At 42.2% G+C, this 15,830-nt stretch overlaps 1 protein-coding gene across 3 annotated transcripts in view; it reads right to left on the bottom strand.

Annotated features, from left to right (window-relative positions):
• Positions 1-703: 703 nt before the first annotated feature.
• Positions 704-15,830, bottom strand: part of mark4a (MAP/microtubule affinity-regulating kinase 4a) — a 38,272-nt gene continuing 23,145 nt past the window's right edge. For 2 of the 3 annotated variants that reach the window (XM_008428346.3, XM_008428347.3), the window contains exons 15-17: positions 15,177-15,461; positions 5,746-5,790; positions 704-5,460 (exon numbers count right to left, since the gene is read on the bottom strand). In XM_008428346.3, coding sequence (XP_008426568.1) covers positions 5,124-5,460; positions 5,746-5,790; positions 15,177-15,461 — 667 coding nt within the window. In that variant the 3' untranslated portion in view covers positions 704-5,123. Of the gene's footprint in view, positions 5,461-5,745; positions 5,791-6,372; positions 6,456-15,176; positions 15,462-15,830 lie in introns of all 3 variants that reach the window. The other variant, XM_008428349.3, reaches the window with a different exon arrangement.

The raw sequence follows: 15,830 nt of genomic DNA, 5'->3' as shown, positions 1-15,830 counted from the left end.
CAAAACTTCTGAGTATGTTTCCAGGATTCCTACATGTTTTTAATGTAAGAGTTTCTCAGCACTTTACGTCAATTTCGAAATGCAAAACACTGAAGGTTACCTTAAACCGATAGGTTTTACGTTCATACGTTGATAGATAAGGATGGACGGACAAACACAAGGAAGCAAAGATAGAAAGAAAGTAAGGAATAATGTAAGGTGCACATGACGAGGAAAGAATAGATGATACGAAGGGAAGAAACAACAGTGGTGAAAGGAAGGAAGCATTTGCAGACAAATGGAAGAATTGACACAAGGAAGGAATAAAGGAAAACAAAGAAGAAAAAGACACAAAAAGATTGGAACATCATGATGACAGATGAGAGGAGGGACAAAAGGATGGTGGGACAGAAGACAGGAAATGCACACAGAGGGAAAGAAGAAAGGGGACAAGAAAGGAACGAAGGATGTAAATATAACGGAGTTAAGGGAAGACAGATGAAAGGAAGTATTTTCTTTTTCCACATTTATTCTGACCTAGAAACTACTAAAAATCTAATTCAAGGCGGTTCCAGATTGCGTCGGAATCCTGACTCTGTTGTGTAATGACTGTGGAGAAGCACCAAATGGGAGCCAATAGTCGGCCGTGGGGGAAAGGAAAGGAACAAATGACCCAAAACCAGGGAAAATACTCGCATCAGACACAAAAACAAAACGACAATAATGCCAACATCAGTGAATTTTATTCAACTTCAGCTCCATGTTCTCTTCAGATACCACAACCACCCAGTCTCGGTTTACAATTTTGTTTCTGTGGGAAGAAATTTAACAGCAGAACAGAGTCAGACTGTGACTATTCCTACGTTTGTTTTGCATATAACATCAGCTGTTCTGAAAATCCTTTTAGAAATGAAGTCTGTGTAAAACACTGAGCCAACTGGGCCTGTAATACTGTTCTGTTCCCAACAACCAGACCGGACTCTCTTCCTCTGAACTCCCACCAATAAATACTCCTTTAAAAATTCTTCACAGTAATTCTTCACACTTCAAGACAACGTCACTCCGTCTTAAACAATAATAGTGAGTTGTGTGACTCGAAGATATAATCTTTTCTTTTTTTCCCACACACATTTAAGATCACACACCAGTAGTATAGCTTTTCTATGGCTTGCTTGCAACTCTGGGCTTTTTAACCGTGTCATGGCATTAGCAGGATTTGTGTGAATTCAAGTTAAATCTCTTATCGTCAAACAACGAGGTGGAAGAAAGTCACTGTATCTCACTGGAGCCCTTCTGTTTGTTTCTGTCAAAACGGGGGGAGGTTTAAGGGCGGGGGGGAGCTGGAGCTTCATTGAACAATTAGCTTGTACAAACTGATGGCGTCTGCATTTCATAAAGCCTCCAATCCAAGATGTGCATCACAGTTCATCATAATCCAAACTCTGAAGTCATGCAGGATTGCAGGTTGGTTTTGCTCCCCCATATCACTGACAGAAACAGTTTTAATCTAGAATTACTTCCCTTGTTCTAACTATAAATAAACCTTGAGCTCTAAGATATATACTATATTCATATATTTTATATACAGCCATCGACTGACTGATATAAATCCTGTTATTTTTAATGATATTATTCTAAAAAATAAATAAAGTACCTGTGCAAATATCCACAAATTGAAGTGTTTCACATTTAAGACATTGGCGCCCTCCAGTGACTAGTGCTGGGCATGACCTACACAGGTACACTGGAGGGAGCTGATTCAAGTCAAAGCAAAGTGCATTGAGGTCTATATTACCTAATGCTAATATACACCACAATGAAAACCGTCCAGGGAGAGGACAAGGACAGACTCCTGGCGTCCATGTTGGTGCGTGCTTCTCAGCGTGCTTCTCAACCTGAGAGGTTGGGGGGGGACAGCTGGTCCCCCTGTTGGACTCCCAGAAGCAGCACACACCAAACAGAACCGAGAAGATTCCACACGACATGACAGAGTGAAATACGGCTGATTGTTTCCCTGTGGGGGGCGGTGAAGGGGGGGATGAAGCCAAAACACTCACTGTGACTCATACAAAAAAGTTCTCGGTGTGTATGAAGGCGAAGGACCGATGGGTTTGAGTCGAGGAAGTTGGTGGAGTCCTGATGGGTGTGGACATGTGGGGGTGGAGGTGGGATGGGGTTGGTTTAGTTTGGGTTACCATGAGTAAAACCACAACTGAGAGAAAGTTTTAACAGTAAATCAGCAGCCAAACAATATGACCTCTGTAGTCTACGCAAATATCACAGTACATTGTTCACTAAAAACAGGGAGGGAGCATAGAAAGCTTTCTCAGTTTTTTTTTTTTTCGTTTTCATTTTTTACATTAAATAAGTACTGTATGAAGGCGCTGGGGGGTGTTCACTTTAAAGGCAACTGGACTAACAAGAAGAAAACAGTATCCACATTGCCTCCATTGTGCCTGTCCAGGTACAGCACCTCCCCCTGATCTCTGCAGTCACCGATAATGGACTGAGCAGTTCTTATACAGGGGCAACAGGGATAAAGAGGTGCACATTTGGGGAGTACATGACCTCAGCATGTAAGGGTGAGGTGGGATGAGAGGTGCTGCTGCTTGGCTGGTCCGTGTTTTGGTGTTTCCCATCAACAAGAGATGATGAGCAAGGTGAGATCACATGGCACAGAATAGAGTCAACACAAGAGTTGCATTGCATTGATAGTACACTAGAGTTGCAGTGTTGTTCGTTATTCTGCAGAGCACTGAAAGACTGCTTAAGTTGGTGACACGGTTTTGGTCAAGAGATCCCAAACATCCATGTGAACCAACCATCGTCTCCCTCGTATCTGAAATCGGACCGTGGGTTTAACAGATCCAGAGGGGAAACCCAGACACCCCGCTCACCAGAGACACTCATCAGCTCATTCTGGGCAATCCCCGGGTCAGAGGGAAACATAGTCCCTCCAGTTCCTTCTGGGTCTCCTCCCAGTGGGATGTTACTGGAAGACCTTCAAACAGAGGCAGCCTGATCAAATACCCTCACCACTTAAGCCTCTATTCTCAGCTCCCCCTGGATGACAGAGGTCTTCAACCTATTTATAATGGAGAGCCTTCACGCTACAAAAGAAACCAATTTCAACTGTATTCGGACTCCGTCATTTCAACGGTATTCAAACAGGTAAAATGTTGTTCTGTTACCTGAGTATTTTGAGCAACTTTATAGTGTCTGTATTCATAACCCTAAACCTAGATGTATCTGTTCCCACAATTTAGTAAAACACTGTGATATTTGTTTAAGCAGACAAATTCAGTTTAAGAACGAGCTACAAACCATTATTTTAGTTGAGCAAAGTTGAAAAGTGGGACAAAGCCTCATCTCTAGGCACAACTTCAAACAGTTTTCAAGTCACTGTCTCATTACTACAAACGTTTTACATCGTAGTCTTTTGTGTCTTCAGTTTCATATAATTCCAGGAGGATTCCAGGAGGAGTCCTGGAGCGACTGGAATTTTCTCGTGGCACTTCCCAACCTTTGCCGGGTGCTGCTAGCTAGTTGGCTAAAGGAAGGCAATTCTCATCAACAAACACAAAGCTTGTGTTGAAAGATATTTCCACTCAATCATCGCTTCTAATAAGGTAGCTGTGTTTGCAAACAGATCATAGCAACAAGTTTTGAGAGTTACCTTGCCTGTCAGTAAAAGAAAAGCCTCCTGACACATTGCTACTGAGGCTAATTAATCAGCTGCTAACAGATTGTTAGACTTGGATGGATTGTTTACTTATGAAGTACTAGTAAGCAGAAGAAGGCTATTTCATATTTAGCTTAGGTATGACACAATTTTATATGTTTACATAATCTTTTAATACAGCCTTCTGGCTCTCTGATGGTTTATTTGACACTGATTTTAGATTTTATGATGCTTGTGGCTGGAATATTTTTGTTTTTATTAGTTCCTCAAGTACATTAAATAGCTTAGGACAGATTTTGCAACAATGATTTAACACCAACACTTTCCATTTGTCAGGGAAGGGAACTAAATGTTATTGTAGCTATAATAGTAATATAGCATTTTGATATTATTTTAGCAGCACTGATAATCTTATTTCTCTCTTTTTAAAGCAATTACATTGGGCTAATACATTTTTGTGTAAATACTGTCACACTGTAAAACAAAAGTATTTTGCTCATGGCTTTTGTGGGAACTGCATGGGAACCAATTTGACCAAAAATAATTTCTTTCCTTTTTAAATTTCCACTCACGAAGAAAGTATTGATGTTATTTTCTTTTAATAAAAGTAATTTCACCATGTTATGAATTTTTGTATTAATTAAGTCAGCTGTATAACAGTGATGATTACAAAAAGTTACTACGCTGTGAGAATCTCAGACCAAACAATGCCAACTGGAAAGCTTTGCTCCACAAGTTCATGAACTTGGAAATCTCATTGGCTTTTTGGACTTAGAATACCTCTCTGATTGGCTATTGTTACTCCACATTAGCCTCTGATTGGCCGTGACAGACTCATCAACTCCCAGTGACCTTAATCTGATGCAGTCAATGCCAGATTGTTCCCATGAGTCAATGCAATGCAACCCTTCGCCCATATGACCACGGAGTTGGACATGTTATCATGTATGGTGACTGTCCGTAAGTGATCAAAGTAGAATGAAACAGTACGTGTGACTGTCATATAAAAAGAGCTTAAAAAAGGACTTGGTGGTCAGTGACATCTGATAGCGTAGGGATGTTTCTTTCTGTGGAGATGAGAGTGACAGTGGGTAAAAACAAGGATCAGAGCATAACAAAATAAAGAGTCATTATGGCTAAGAGTAGCAATAAAAAATATTCAACTAGGTTCCATCTGATCCAGATCCAGTGGTTGCAGTAGCTCAGTGAAGAAATTGGCTGAGCTGGGTGCGGTGATTGGGTGGACGGTGGGGAGCGTCGGTCAGCGTTACCTTACTGCTCAGGTGTGTGCGAGTCTATGTGTGTGTGCAGAGGGGGTATTCCTGAAAGGGTCCAGCCCCTTGCCCCCATCTCTGACCCCCCCCCACCTCCCCCCCCGGTCTCCATGCCCCTGCTTCAATTCACTTGGCGCACACACATAAACGCACAAAAACACACTCTCGATGCAAACACTCCCTCTGGCTCAAAGTTCAAGGTCCTTCGAGATTTGGGTAGCGATGTCCCGAAAAGCTAGCGGTGCCCCCCAGAGTCGCGTGTAGCGTACCCCGTTAGAAGTCTCGGAGGTGCCAGTGGATAGATGGCACACCTCGGCCTCAAAAGCCACGCGGCCCCCTGCCACGCCGTGGGTGCAGGAGAGCAGAAAGGGGCCGGAATGGTGGACCTGGCAGCCACATCCGAGCGCTGCCTCCCGCAGAGCCAGTACCACCTCCGCAGGGTCCCGCCGCCCACCGCCTCTCAGATTCCAGCCACGTCCGACGGCCCGGGGCTCGGACGCTTTTTGATACCCAGGTAGATGGCAACTAGGGGAGGACAGTTCAAGTGTTAGGGATTAATGCGACTAAATTTTGCACATACAAGCGAGGAAGTTTGTGCGTGGATGATATAGTCTCTGATGCAACCGTGCTTTACAACAAGAAATGCTAAAACCACAGATGCATTTTCTGTACAAGGAACAAAAAAAAACCCACATTTTAAAAAAGTATATTTATACAAAAGGCAAATTCAGAACAAAGACATAATGAAGCAACCACAAACGTGTGTAATTTTTGTTCCAAGTATCGTGTCTCAAAGCAGACTGAGCTCACCTTGTGACCGCAAATCTCCTGATTCCCTCAGATTCATTTGTGACCCTGAAGGGCAGACAGACAGAGTTAAGAACTAAATCCACCAGAGAACAATAAGCCTTTTAAATAATCCTCGGTTGTCAGATGAGATGGCATTCAGCAGTGGATACTGTACAGTGAAACCAAATGAGCTTCAAAACAAGCGAGTGACGTAAAGACCAGCTATCCTTGTCCTACATAAACATGTATCTTCACCGTGGAAGTCACACTTCATACAGCATGCAGATACAAACTCAGCGATTTATGCTACCTCTGTGCAACGTACACATATCGATCATTTTGTTCCACAAAATGAAATCATAACACAACAACGCTACGGTTGATGCATGAGATGATATCCTAGAACCAGTTGGACCACGAAAAATTTAAATAATCATTCTCTGCACTCATGCTTTTAAAAAAAATAAAAATAAATCAAGCAGGCACCTAGTGACAGAAAGAAGAAAATATTCACAAGCCATGCACACAACAAGCAGCACGTGAAGTCAGGTGCCGGTGGAAAGAACTGCGTAAACTTCAGTGAGAGGAGCTAAACGGATGGGGGCAGCACAGGCAGACAAGAAAGAAGCGAGAGACATGGGAACTTACTAACTGTTTTTGATCCTTGTGGAAGAGTACAACCCGAGACTGATTTGTTTGAGCCCTGGCGCTTGGATGGGTCAAGGTTGACCCTGATGTCATAACGGGGTGGGAGGGAGGAAGCAGAAGAAGATAAAGATGGAGAAAAAAAAGAGGGTTAAGAGCAGGGGGCTAGGGGGAGGGGCATAGAAGAGAGTGTATCCGAGTCACAGGCGAGCAAGTGGCGAAAAAGAGCGCAGCGCAGGAGCTGATTGGCAGGGGCAAAGCTGAGGTTTGATAAGATTAGACATGTGTGATTATGACGACCAGGAGGGAGAGGGGAGCTGTTAGAGATTTTTTGGTATTATCATTTTGTTTCAGGTTAAAGTGTTCTTCTCTTTAAACTGTATGTATTAACTGACCTGGGGGTCACAGTTGCCTGTTCATCTTCAGGTGAAACAGTTTGACCGAGTTTTGAACCGGGCTCAGGCCGTAAATCAGATATCGCATCTGGAACTGGGTTGCTAGTTGTTTAGGTAAATTGTTTTACGACCTTTGCTGTTTTTCCTCTGCTGTCTATCTCGCCTATCCTCCCTCTTTGAAGTTTGAGAATAAAAGACAAGCTGTATCCAAAGATTGGCAGAACGCTCTGTGAACAGCTCTGAGAAGCAGTTGACAGAGTCTTCTCCTTTTGCTTGCAGAAGTTTGTCATAAATTCATATACGTTGTCTGTGGTTCTTTTATGTAGGTTCTAGGAAAATACCTATCATTTTGGTGCCGAAACCCGGGATCTCTCATACCGACCGCTGTCAGGCAGAGGAAGACGCGCTGAATCCATGCATGGCCAGAAGTCATTTGGACCTGGAAAGAAAGACCCAGGAAGTAGAATTCTTCGCTGGGCCAGCGACACATGTCCGACTTTGTCTGCCAACGGCGGAATGACGAGATCCGACTGGACAACCCGAAAACTACAGAAACGTAGGTGAATTTTAAAATGGCTATTTTAGTGGTTTGAGTTCCCTTGTATGATGTTCGCTCTGCTAAAACTCTGTGGTTTGAGTTCCCTTGTATGATGTCGCTCTGCTAAAACTCTGTGGTTTGAGAATCCTTGTATGATGTCGCTCTGCTAAAACTCTGTTCGAGGAGACCCCATAAGGGCAAGTCCTCAGGCGGATAGGAAGCTTGTCATTGCTGTGTGGTTTTGATTTTTTGATGGGTAAAATATCACTGGTGCTGAGTTATCTGACAAGACAAAAACAGATAATGTTGCGCTAAATCATAGAGTCATTACTGTGCTTATATTGCTGGTTTGCTACTGCTGCTTTGTGTGTGTGAGAGTGATTGGAGGTTTAAATACCGCTCTGTATTTTACCTCATATAAAACAGTGGATTTAAGCAGCAAACCTCTTGTGGATGCAATAGGCAAGATTCTCCCACTCGAAAGAGTCGAAGCGGGGAATACCACAACAAGGTATTTTAATTGCTGGCCCACTGAAAAGAGCTCCAGTTCATAGGACTCCCTAGGAGTCAACGAACCTGGACCAAATTTAAATAAATTCAAATAAATAATATTTTCAAGCTGAAATTGCAAGTGTTTTTAATATGGGAATTAAACATTCTTGTAATTCCTCACTTATTGAGGGCCCCGATGGGGATGAAAAGTACATGCTGTCCAGGTTTCCTGGTAGCACTGTACACATGAAAAAATGGAGAAAGAAATATAAAATAGATGGAAAGCTAAAAATTGATCAATGGCAAACAATTGTGGGAATTTTGGAGAGTAGTGTAGAAAGAAAAATGGGAATAAAAAAAAATCTAAAAAGGAGAATGAGCTGAGGTGTGCTAAATTATGGTTAAATGAATCTAAAAACTTAATTATAGAGAAGGAAGAAAATAAAGTAATTCCAAGCACACGGAATGCTGTAGCGGTGCAGGGAGAGCAAGCTCCTGCAGCCACCTCTCCCCCTGCTGCTTCAGCAGCTCCGTCTGCTCCAGTATCAGCCGCTGCTGTTCCAGCAACACGACTGTATCCCTCCCTAGAGGAAGGGACACAAAATTTATATATCTTTAGACCCTGTACCTTAGAAGAGGTCAGGAAAGCTGTGAAAGGATCAGATGTTTTTCACCTGGAGAAATTTGGAGGTTTATATACCTCTGCCTTTTCCAACGACCGGACAAAAGGCCGTGGAAGAGATAGAGGCAGAGGAGGTCACGATAGGCGACGACCCCAAAATAACACCCCACAAAAACCACGGTATTCAAAAGGCTGCTGGATTTGTGGCAATATTGGTCACTGGGCAAGAAACTGCCCTTCAAAGAATGTTGCACGGGGCGACAAGAGGAGTGGTGGAGTGAGGAGACCACAAATAGGAGAAATTTTCAGCATAATCAGACTTTACCACACCCCAAAAACACAAACCCCCAGTCCAAATTGATGAAATGCTACAGACATGTGCATGCAGTTTAAGACGTTAAGTAAAACCATAAAAGAAATTGAATTCCTGCAAGAAATCAGTGTATGCAAAATAATTTTTAATGTTACTACAAAATTTGGTTTAAACCTCACAAGTGAGAAATAATTTGTTTTAAGAAATACTGGTGTTTGTTTTGTTTTTCTTTTTTGAGCATTCCTACACCTTTGAAGAAAAACCAGTAAAGAGAGGTCTCACTGACATAAAGCATGGGAACAACTTCTTTGTATGCTAAAAGTGGAATCATGAAGGAGGAGAAGCAGGAAAAATAAAACTAAATAATAAAATTGTCCTCAGAGAACAATGTTTAATGTATTGTGTAATATTATAACACCAAATTGGTGAAATGATTCTTAGCTGTCTATCTGGAGGGGTCAGCGGTCAGAGTAAGGTACCGACCTGGACATTAACCAGCCTCGTAAACTCTCTTAGGCCTTGAGAGGAGGGCTGCCCGCTGACTTCACAGTCTGCAGCACTGAGATCAACAAATTTAGAGAAATCCATTGTTCTCTGGTGAGACGTGTCTTAGATGAAGTTAACTTAAACGTACATTCTACATTTTACAAGTTAATGGTGAACATGATGAAAGAGACTACAGCTTTTAACATGTTTCATGTTTATATGTGTTTGAATAAGGAAATGGTTTATGACTTCTTAAAAAGTTGGATAATAAGTGGCTAAAAGCTATACGATGAAAAGAAAAGAAAGTTATAATTGACTCTTATTTGCTTCTTTCCTTTTCCTCTGTCTGAGCCTCGCTGCGCTGCGTCTGACCTCTGACCTCAGCTCAGATCTGTCCTGCCAATCAGATGACTCCCTCCTTTATCACCAGCTAGTTGATAAAGAAGCGAAAAAGGACAGGACGATTTCTACCAACTGGACACTGAAGGCAATAAAGTGTCCACTGGTCCTAATTCCTTGACATCTGGGAACTGCCATGCAGCAAAACTACTGTATGGAGTCCTGCTAGACGTTTGGAAAAAGAAAGCAAACTGAACTGTTTGCCGCTTGTTTCATTGGTGGACAAAGGGACGGTCTGGACAACTTATAAATAATCCAACACCAGAGCCAGTTGGACTGACAGGGAGCTGGAGGAGGGGCAGAGGGAGGACCAGCTGCAGTGACGCTAGCAGCAGGAGGGGGAAGCGAGAAGCAAGACAGAAAGGAGAAATGCAGATAAGTTATACACACACACTGCTGTGACACACACTGCTACTGTAATGAGGACTTGCTTGCTTACTTACTAGCAGGAAGGAATTATCTAGCTAGAAAAGGACATATTGAAGGTTTTTAGGTACAATGTTAAACAAAATCGTCCATTTTGTACCCATTAACTCAGTCCTTAACAGAAGGACCAGTGATCCTCTTAGGGCCCACGAGCCATAGATTGGGAAACTGTGAAGGAAAAAACTGTAATGGTTAAAAGTTAAGAAAGAAAAAAAAACTGAGTGTGATACGGCTAAATTACACCAACTAAAATTATTAGATTCAAAACTAATAATGATTTGCAAATGTTTTATTTTCTTTGAAATATATATACAAGTTTGGAACTAAATTAAACATCTCTAAGTGTTGAACTTAATTGATATTGCAGTGTTGAAATACTATGGAGTATTTCTTTGCATTTAACTGAAACGCTTAACTTAGAGTTTAATTGTATAAAGAATCTATAAATTGATTGGGATTGTGTTTGTGTGTTTTATATTGGGATGAATGACAATTGTTTTGAGAAGAGAGAAATTTTACTGCTAAATTGAGTAACGGATAAAATTATTGACCATTTAATTTTTTATATAAAAACTTACATTGTTACCTTGTCTGAAATGCGAGGTTAAGAGAAAATCTGAGACTTTAAGCAACCTTGTAAACAGCTACTAAAAACTGATGATTGTGATTAAAAGCCACATTTTCTAGATTTCAGTCTAGAACATTTTAATCCAGATTTGATTGATAGTCAATAAATTCAAAAAGAAATGGAAAATTAGAGGATTTGAGGTTTTGGTTTAATTTCAGGATGGTCATTTTTATTTAGGAAGAGTTATGCTTTGATGAATTTGATAACATCTACAGGGAAACCAGTCACCCATGCATCCTTGCTTAAGAATCTTTTGCAGGCCATGTATTTACCAGCTGAACTAGCAGTTTGTAAGTGTGCAGCGCACACCACGGGACAGGATGAGGTTTCAAGTGGCAATAGATTAGCTGATAAAGTAGCAAAGGAAGCTGCAGCTGGGAAGCATGGCGGAGACAATTTCTCAATACAGATAGAAGATCCTCAAGTAATAGACAAAGCTGTGTTAAAAGACATGCAAGATAATGCTCCAAACGCAGAAAAACAAATGTGGATAATTAAAGGGGCGACACTGAATGATGATAACATTTTTTCAGTAAATAGAAGTCGGTCCTTCCAAAATCTCTATTTAGAGCGGCAGCAATTTTGACACATGGACATTGTCATGTGTCAACAGGGGGGATGGTCTCTATGCTACAACAGCATTTTACCACATATGGATTAAATTCTTACTTAAAAAATTTTTGTACTGCATGTCCAGTTTGTGTCAGAAACAATCCTCAAGGAAACATTAGACCACGAAGAGGAAGTTTCCCAAAACCCTCATCCATTTCAAACAATGCATATGGACTTTATTGAACTCACACAAAGTGGACCACATAAATATTGTTTGGTGATGATTGATGCTTTTTCTAAAAGAGTTGAAGTAGTTCCAGCAAAGCCTGCTTTTGAAATAATTTATGGGAGAGCTTACATATTGCCTCTGTTTGCTCCAGACTTACAGAAAGCTGATGAAGAACAAACATTGGTAGATTATATGATCAGGATCCTGAAACAGAAAGAGGTGTTAAATGCAAATTTACTGCCGTCTGACTGTTCTCCTCTACAGGAATTAAATAAAACCACCCCCATCCAGCCAGGAAACTGGGTCTACATAAAGGTCATAAAAGAACCCTTCCAGGTGCTGATGACCACACCAACAGTCGTAAAGACCCAGCTGGATACATCTAAGTCACTGCAAGCTGCAGAGAGTGTTTGAACCCCTAAGTAGGCGGAGGGAGGAAGGCCGGACTTCAAAGGGGGGCTATTTTTTAGGGTAGCTCGTCTCAAACCCGGTGAAGAAACGCTTAAGATTCCCCCGTCTTTAGTTTGGGGGTTCTGACATCTCTGTGCGCCGAGCAGCAATGGGGACTCCATATGCCAGATGGATCTTCTACTGCGCTGTGACTGCAGCATCAACCTGTGGTGGAAACTAATGAATAGAACCGCGTACGAGGGACATGCTGTGAACTGCTATGTGTGTGCGCAGCTGCCAATCGCCACACACAACTCAGGTCTGCGTGTAGGACACATCACGGATGACAAATAGATGTGTCTCTATGGCCTGAGCACACAACCACGACTCAGCGTCCCTATGCCAAAGGGATGCAAACGGTGAAAAAACGACTATTCTGTTCTACTTCAGATAGGAGATGCCGTGAAGGAACTTTTGGATCTATGAACTGTTCCTTTAATGCTGACGTATTTCCATTTCCACTAACCGCATGGAAAATACCAGAGACCATTTCTTTAGCAGGAGCTAAACCCGGGTCTCTGAGGAGCTGCATGTTCAACAACGGACATGTTTCTCTTGGGATGTTACCTTGGAACTTGTGTAACAAAGTTTACACCTACTGCGAAACGACACCGGATTACATCAACTGCATCGCCTGCAGGGGTCAAGGATGACTCCACACTGCAAAGTCTGGAAGGACAACCCAGACTGTGACAACATGCTTCAGGAGAGGAGTTTCAACATCACAGATCGGACATTGGACGACAGGAGACAACGCTGTGCAGTACCATAGTGCCAGGAGACTATGGCAGACTGGTACTTCCTGTACCCGATTGCATTCATCAGGAAAGGACGACACATTCTGGCTGCCCGCTCCAAGCGTGAAGTTATGCCTGAGGTCAAACGCTAGGGAGACCTCACAACAGACACTGGAGTTCCATGGGAATTCAGGATTTGGACCAGAGGAGAAAAGTTCATGCAGAGCATGTTCCCAGGAGTTGGATTAGGAGAGGTTCAGGACCACGTTGAAATCAACAGATATGGATTACTGCAACTCATCAACAGCACACACTGGCTGGCAAACGGCTCCATGAGAGGGCTGACTGAACTGAGAAACATGGTTTTGCAAAATCGTGTTGTGCTGGACCTGCTCACAGCCTCTCAGGGAGGTGTTTGTAAAATTATTGGCCCAGCGTGTTCCTGACGAAACAGGAACTGGAGGAACCATTTCTGATGCTCTATATGAGCTGGAGGATCTTAAAAAAAAAAAAAAAATATGTGGAGAGTGGAACACACGGCTCATCCTTTTTGATTTGTTTTCATGGCTCATGTCTGGTCCATGGTGGACTTTACTGTTAAAGCTCGTGACACCTATTTTGATTGTTTTGGTTCTGTTCTGTCTTTTTACGGGTTGCATTATTCCTTGCCTACGAAGTATGTTGTTTAAAACACTTAACACAACTGTTGTCAGTTATCAGCTTGCAAGGGCATCCTATGAGACAAATGAAGATGACTTGTTTCGAGGTTCTGACGATTTTCTGAACAATGATGATGTTCTGTAATCAATAAACAGATTAATTCATTTGCTGAGTGATTCCTACACCGAAATGTGAAAACAAGTGGTGTTAGAGATGAGAAACCTGCATTTGATTTATTTTGCTGTTTCTTCTTTCTTTTGTTTTTGTTCATTTCATTTATTCATTATATTAATTTAGTCATTGTGTAACTTTTATGTTTAGACTAGGAAAAAAAAAAAAAAACGTTTTTGCATTTATTGGTTCTATTTTATTTCTTTTCTTTTCTATGCTTGGCTTTTGAATAGGGTTTACACACATGGTAAAATGATAAAAAGGGGGGAATGTTAGAGATTTTTTGGTATTATCATTTTGTTTCAGGTTAAAGTGTTCTTCTCTTTAAACTGTATGTATTAACTGACCTGGGGGTCACAGTTGCCTGTTCATCTTCAGGTGAAACAGTTTGACCGAGTTTTGAACCGGGCTCAGGCCGTAAATCAGATATCGCATCTGGAACTGGGTTGCTAGTTGTTTAGGTAAATTGTTTTACGACCTTTGCTGTTTTTCCTCTGCTGTCTATCTCGCCTATCCTCCCTCTTTGAAGTTTGAGAATAAAAGACAAGCTGTATCCAAAGATTGGCAGAACGCTCTGTGAACAGCTCTGAGAAGCAGTTGACAGAGTCTTCTCCTTTTGCTTGCAGAAGTTTGTCATAAATTCATATACGTTGTCTGTGGTTCTTTTATGTAGGTTCTAGGAAAATACCTATCAGGAGCGCTGGATAATCCACGGCCACAGGAGGGCTTGCCAAAAGGCCAGAGTGGATCAAATGTTTGGATAAACATGAAGCCATACTCAGACTGCGCTCAAGCTGAAAGGAAAGGTTTCAGGAAGTCAATGCTGTAAGATAATATCCAACATTTTTATTCCCCCGGTTCAGATTTTAATCTACCTGCAACAACAAAGTGTAATGCTGTATAAAGCAGAAAAATCCCTCGAATGCCACAAATGTTCATATCTTTTACTGGAATTTTATTCAGGTGTTTTCCCACCTGATTCCATTGGACTGGGAACCAAAACTGTAACGTTTGTTACATTCGTCAGCTGGTGTGGTTCGCTTTCACACTGCACTGTCAAACAAACCAAACCCGTTTGAAAGAGCTGCTCCCTCCCCTCGCCTGTGGTGGCGCTGTACCAAGAACTATTGAATGCAGAAATCTCTGAAGAAGACACAGAGCACAGCTTCCATCTTTACGAAATGTAAACAAAAATAAAGTGGCATCAAATTTTAGCAGTTGTAGGATTTCTCTTTTGTTCTTGACAAAAGACCACGAGCCATTTCTCTTGCTAGCGCCAGACTCACGCATTTGTTTTGGCTGTATTTACCCAGAATGCCCTGCTCCTTAGTTTGCCTGCTGCTATTTACAGGCTGAAGTGAAAAATGTAAAGCTCTTGGAGGAACAGTATCCATACTAGCAACAGTATGGATACTGTCGCTAAAATGTATTCGGCTGCCTCTCTCTCATGTAAGAGAAACGCAGCCGCAGAACCGAGCTGGTGAGGAGGTGTGAAGAGAACCCATTGTTAGACAGCTCTGGTGGTTGATTTGCTTTTCTGTCAAACTGCAGAAACTGTTTCATGAAGAAGCTCAAAGTCAGCTAGTAAGGATGTAAAAGAAGACGATGGCTTTGGCTCCATCTCACCTCATATCGCAAACTCTTCCCATTAGTATTCAGAAAAGCAGAAGTTTCCCCTCTGAGCTACATGTTACGCAGTACATATTCACCTGCGAGTGAGTTTGGAGGTCAGCTTGGTGAAGAGGTTGGAGGTCGCTCTGGTGCGTGCATGGGGCAGCGGGCTGGCATCGTGGTGGGACAGGGTGGGCGATGTGGGCGGGGCGGAGTAGACTGGTGGGCCGCGGTCCCTCAGCTGACCCCCGTGGAAGGTGCTGCGGATTGTGGATCCTCGTGTCAGGCGGCATCTGTCCGATGAGGAAGAGGAGGAAGCTGCGCCGGCTCCGGCCATGCTGAGCGTGGAGGGGGACGCTGTGGGCATGCGGTGGCCCAGAGAGCTGAAGGGAAAAAAAAGAAGAAGAAGAAGAAACTGTGTCACATCACCCAGGGATTGGTGTGGCAGAGTCCATCTTATTTTCATATTTCTGTATTCCACACTGGATATTGAGGTTTGGTCCACACGCAGCCAGACAGCTTGGAAAACAAATACATTTTTATGCATTTTGGCCATTCATCCACACAAAAACAAGTTTAGCATCACTAAAAACGATTATTTATAAAAACCCATATTTATGTTTGTGCCTAGATGGGGAAATGGAGATTTAGGATCCTGTGCATCACAGACTGACAAATAACGCGTCACTATATCCACACGCTTCTTTTGATATGATTCCTAAACAATATTGTGTTGTGCTCAATTAACGTTA

Source organism: Poecilia reticulata, chromosome 14, assembly GCF_904066995.2.
Source record: "Poecilia reticulata chromosome 14, P_reticulata-male-v2, whole genome shotgun sequence".
NCBI lineage: Eukaryota > Metazoa > Chordata > Actinopteri > Cyprinodontiformes > Poeciliidae > Poecilia > Poecilia reticulata.
This window is presented reverse-complemented; position numbering and strand designations above follow the sequence as displayed.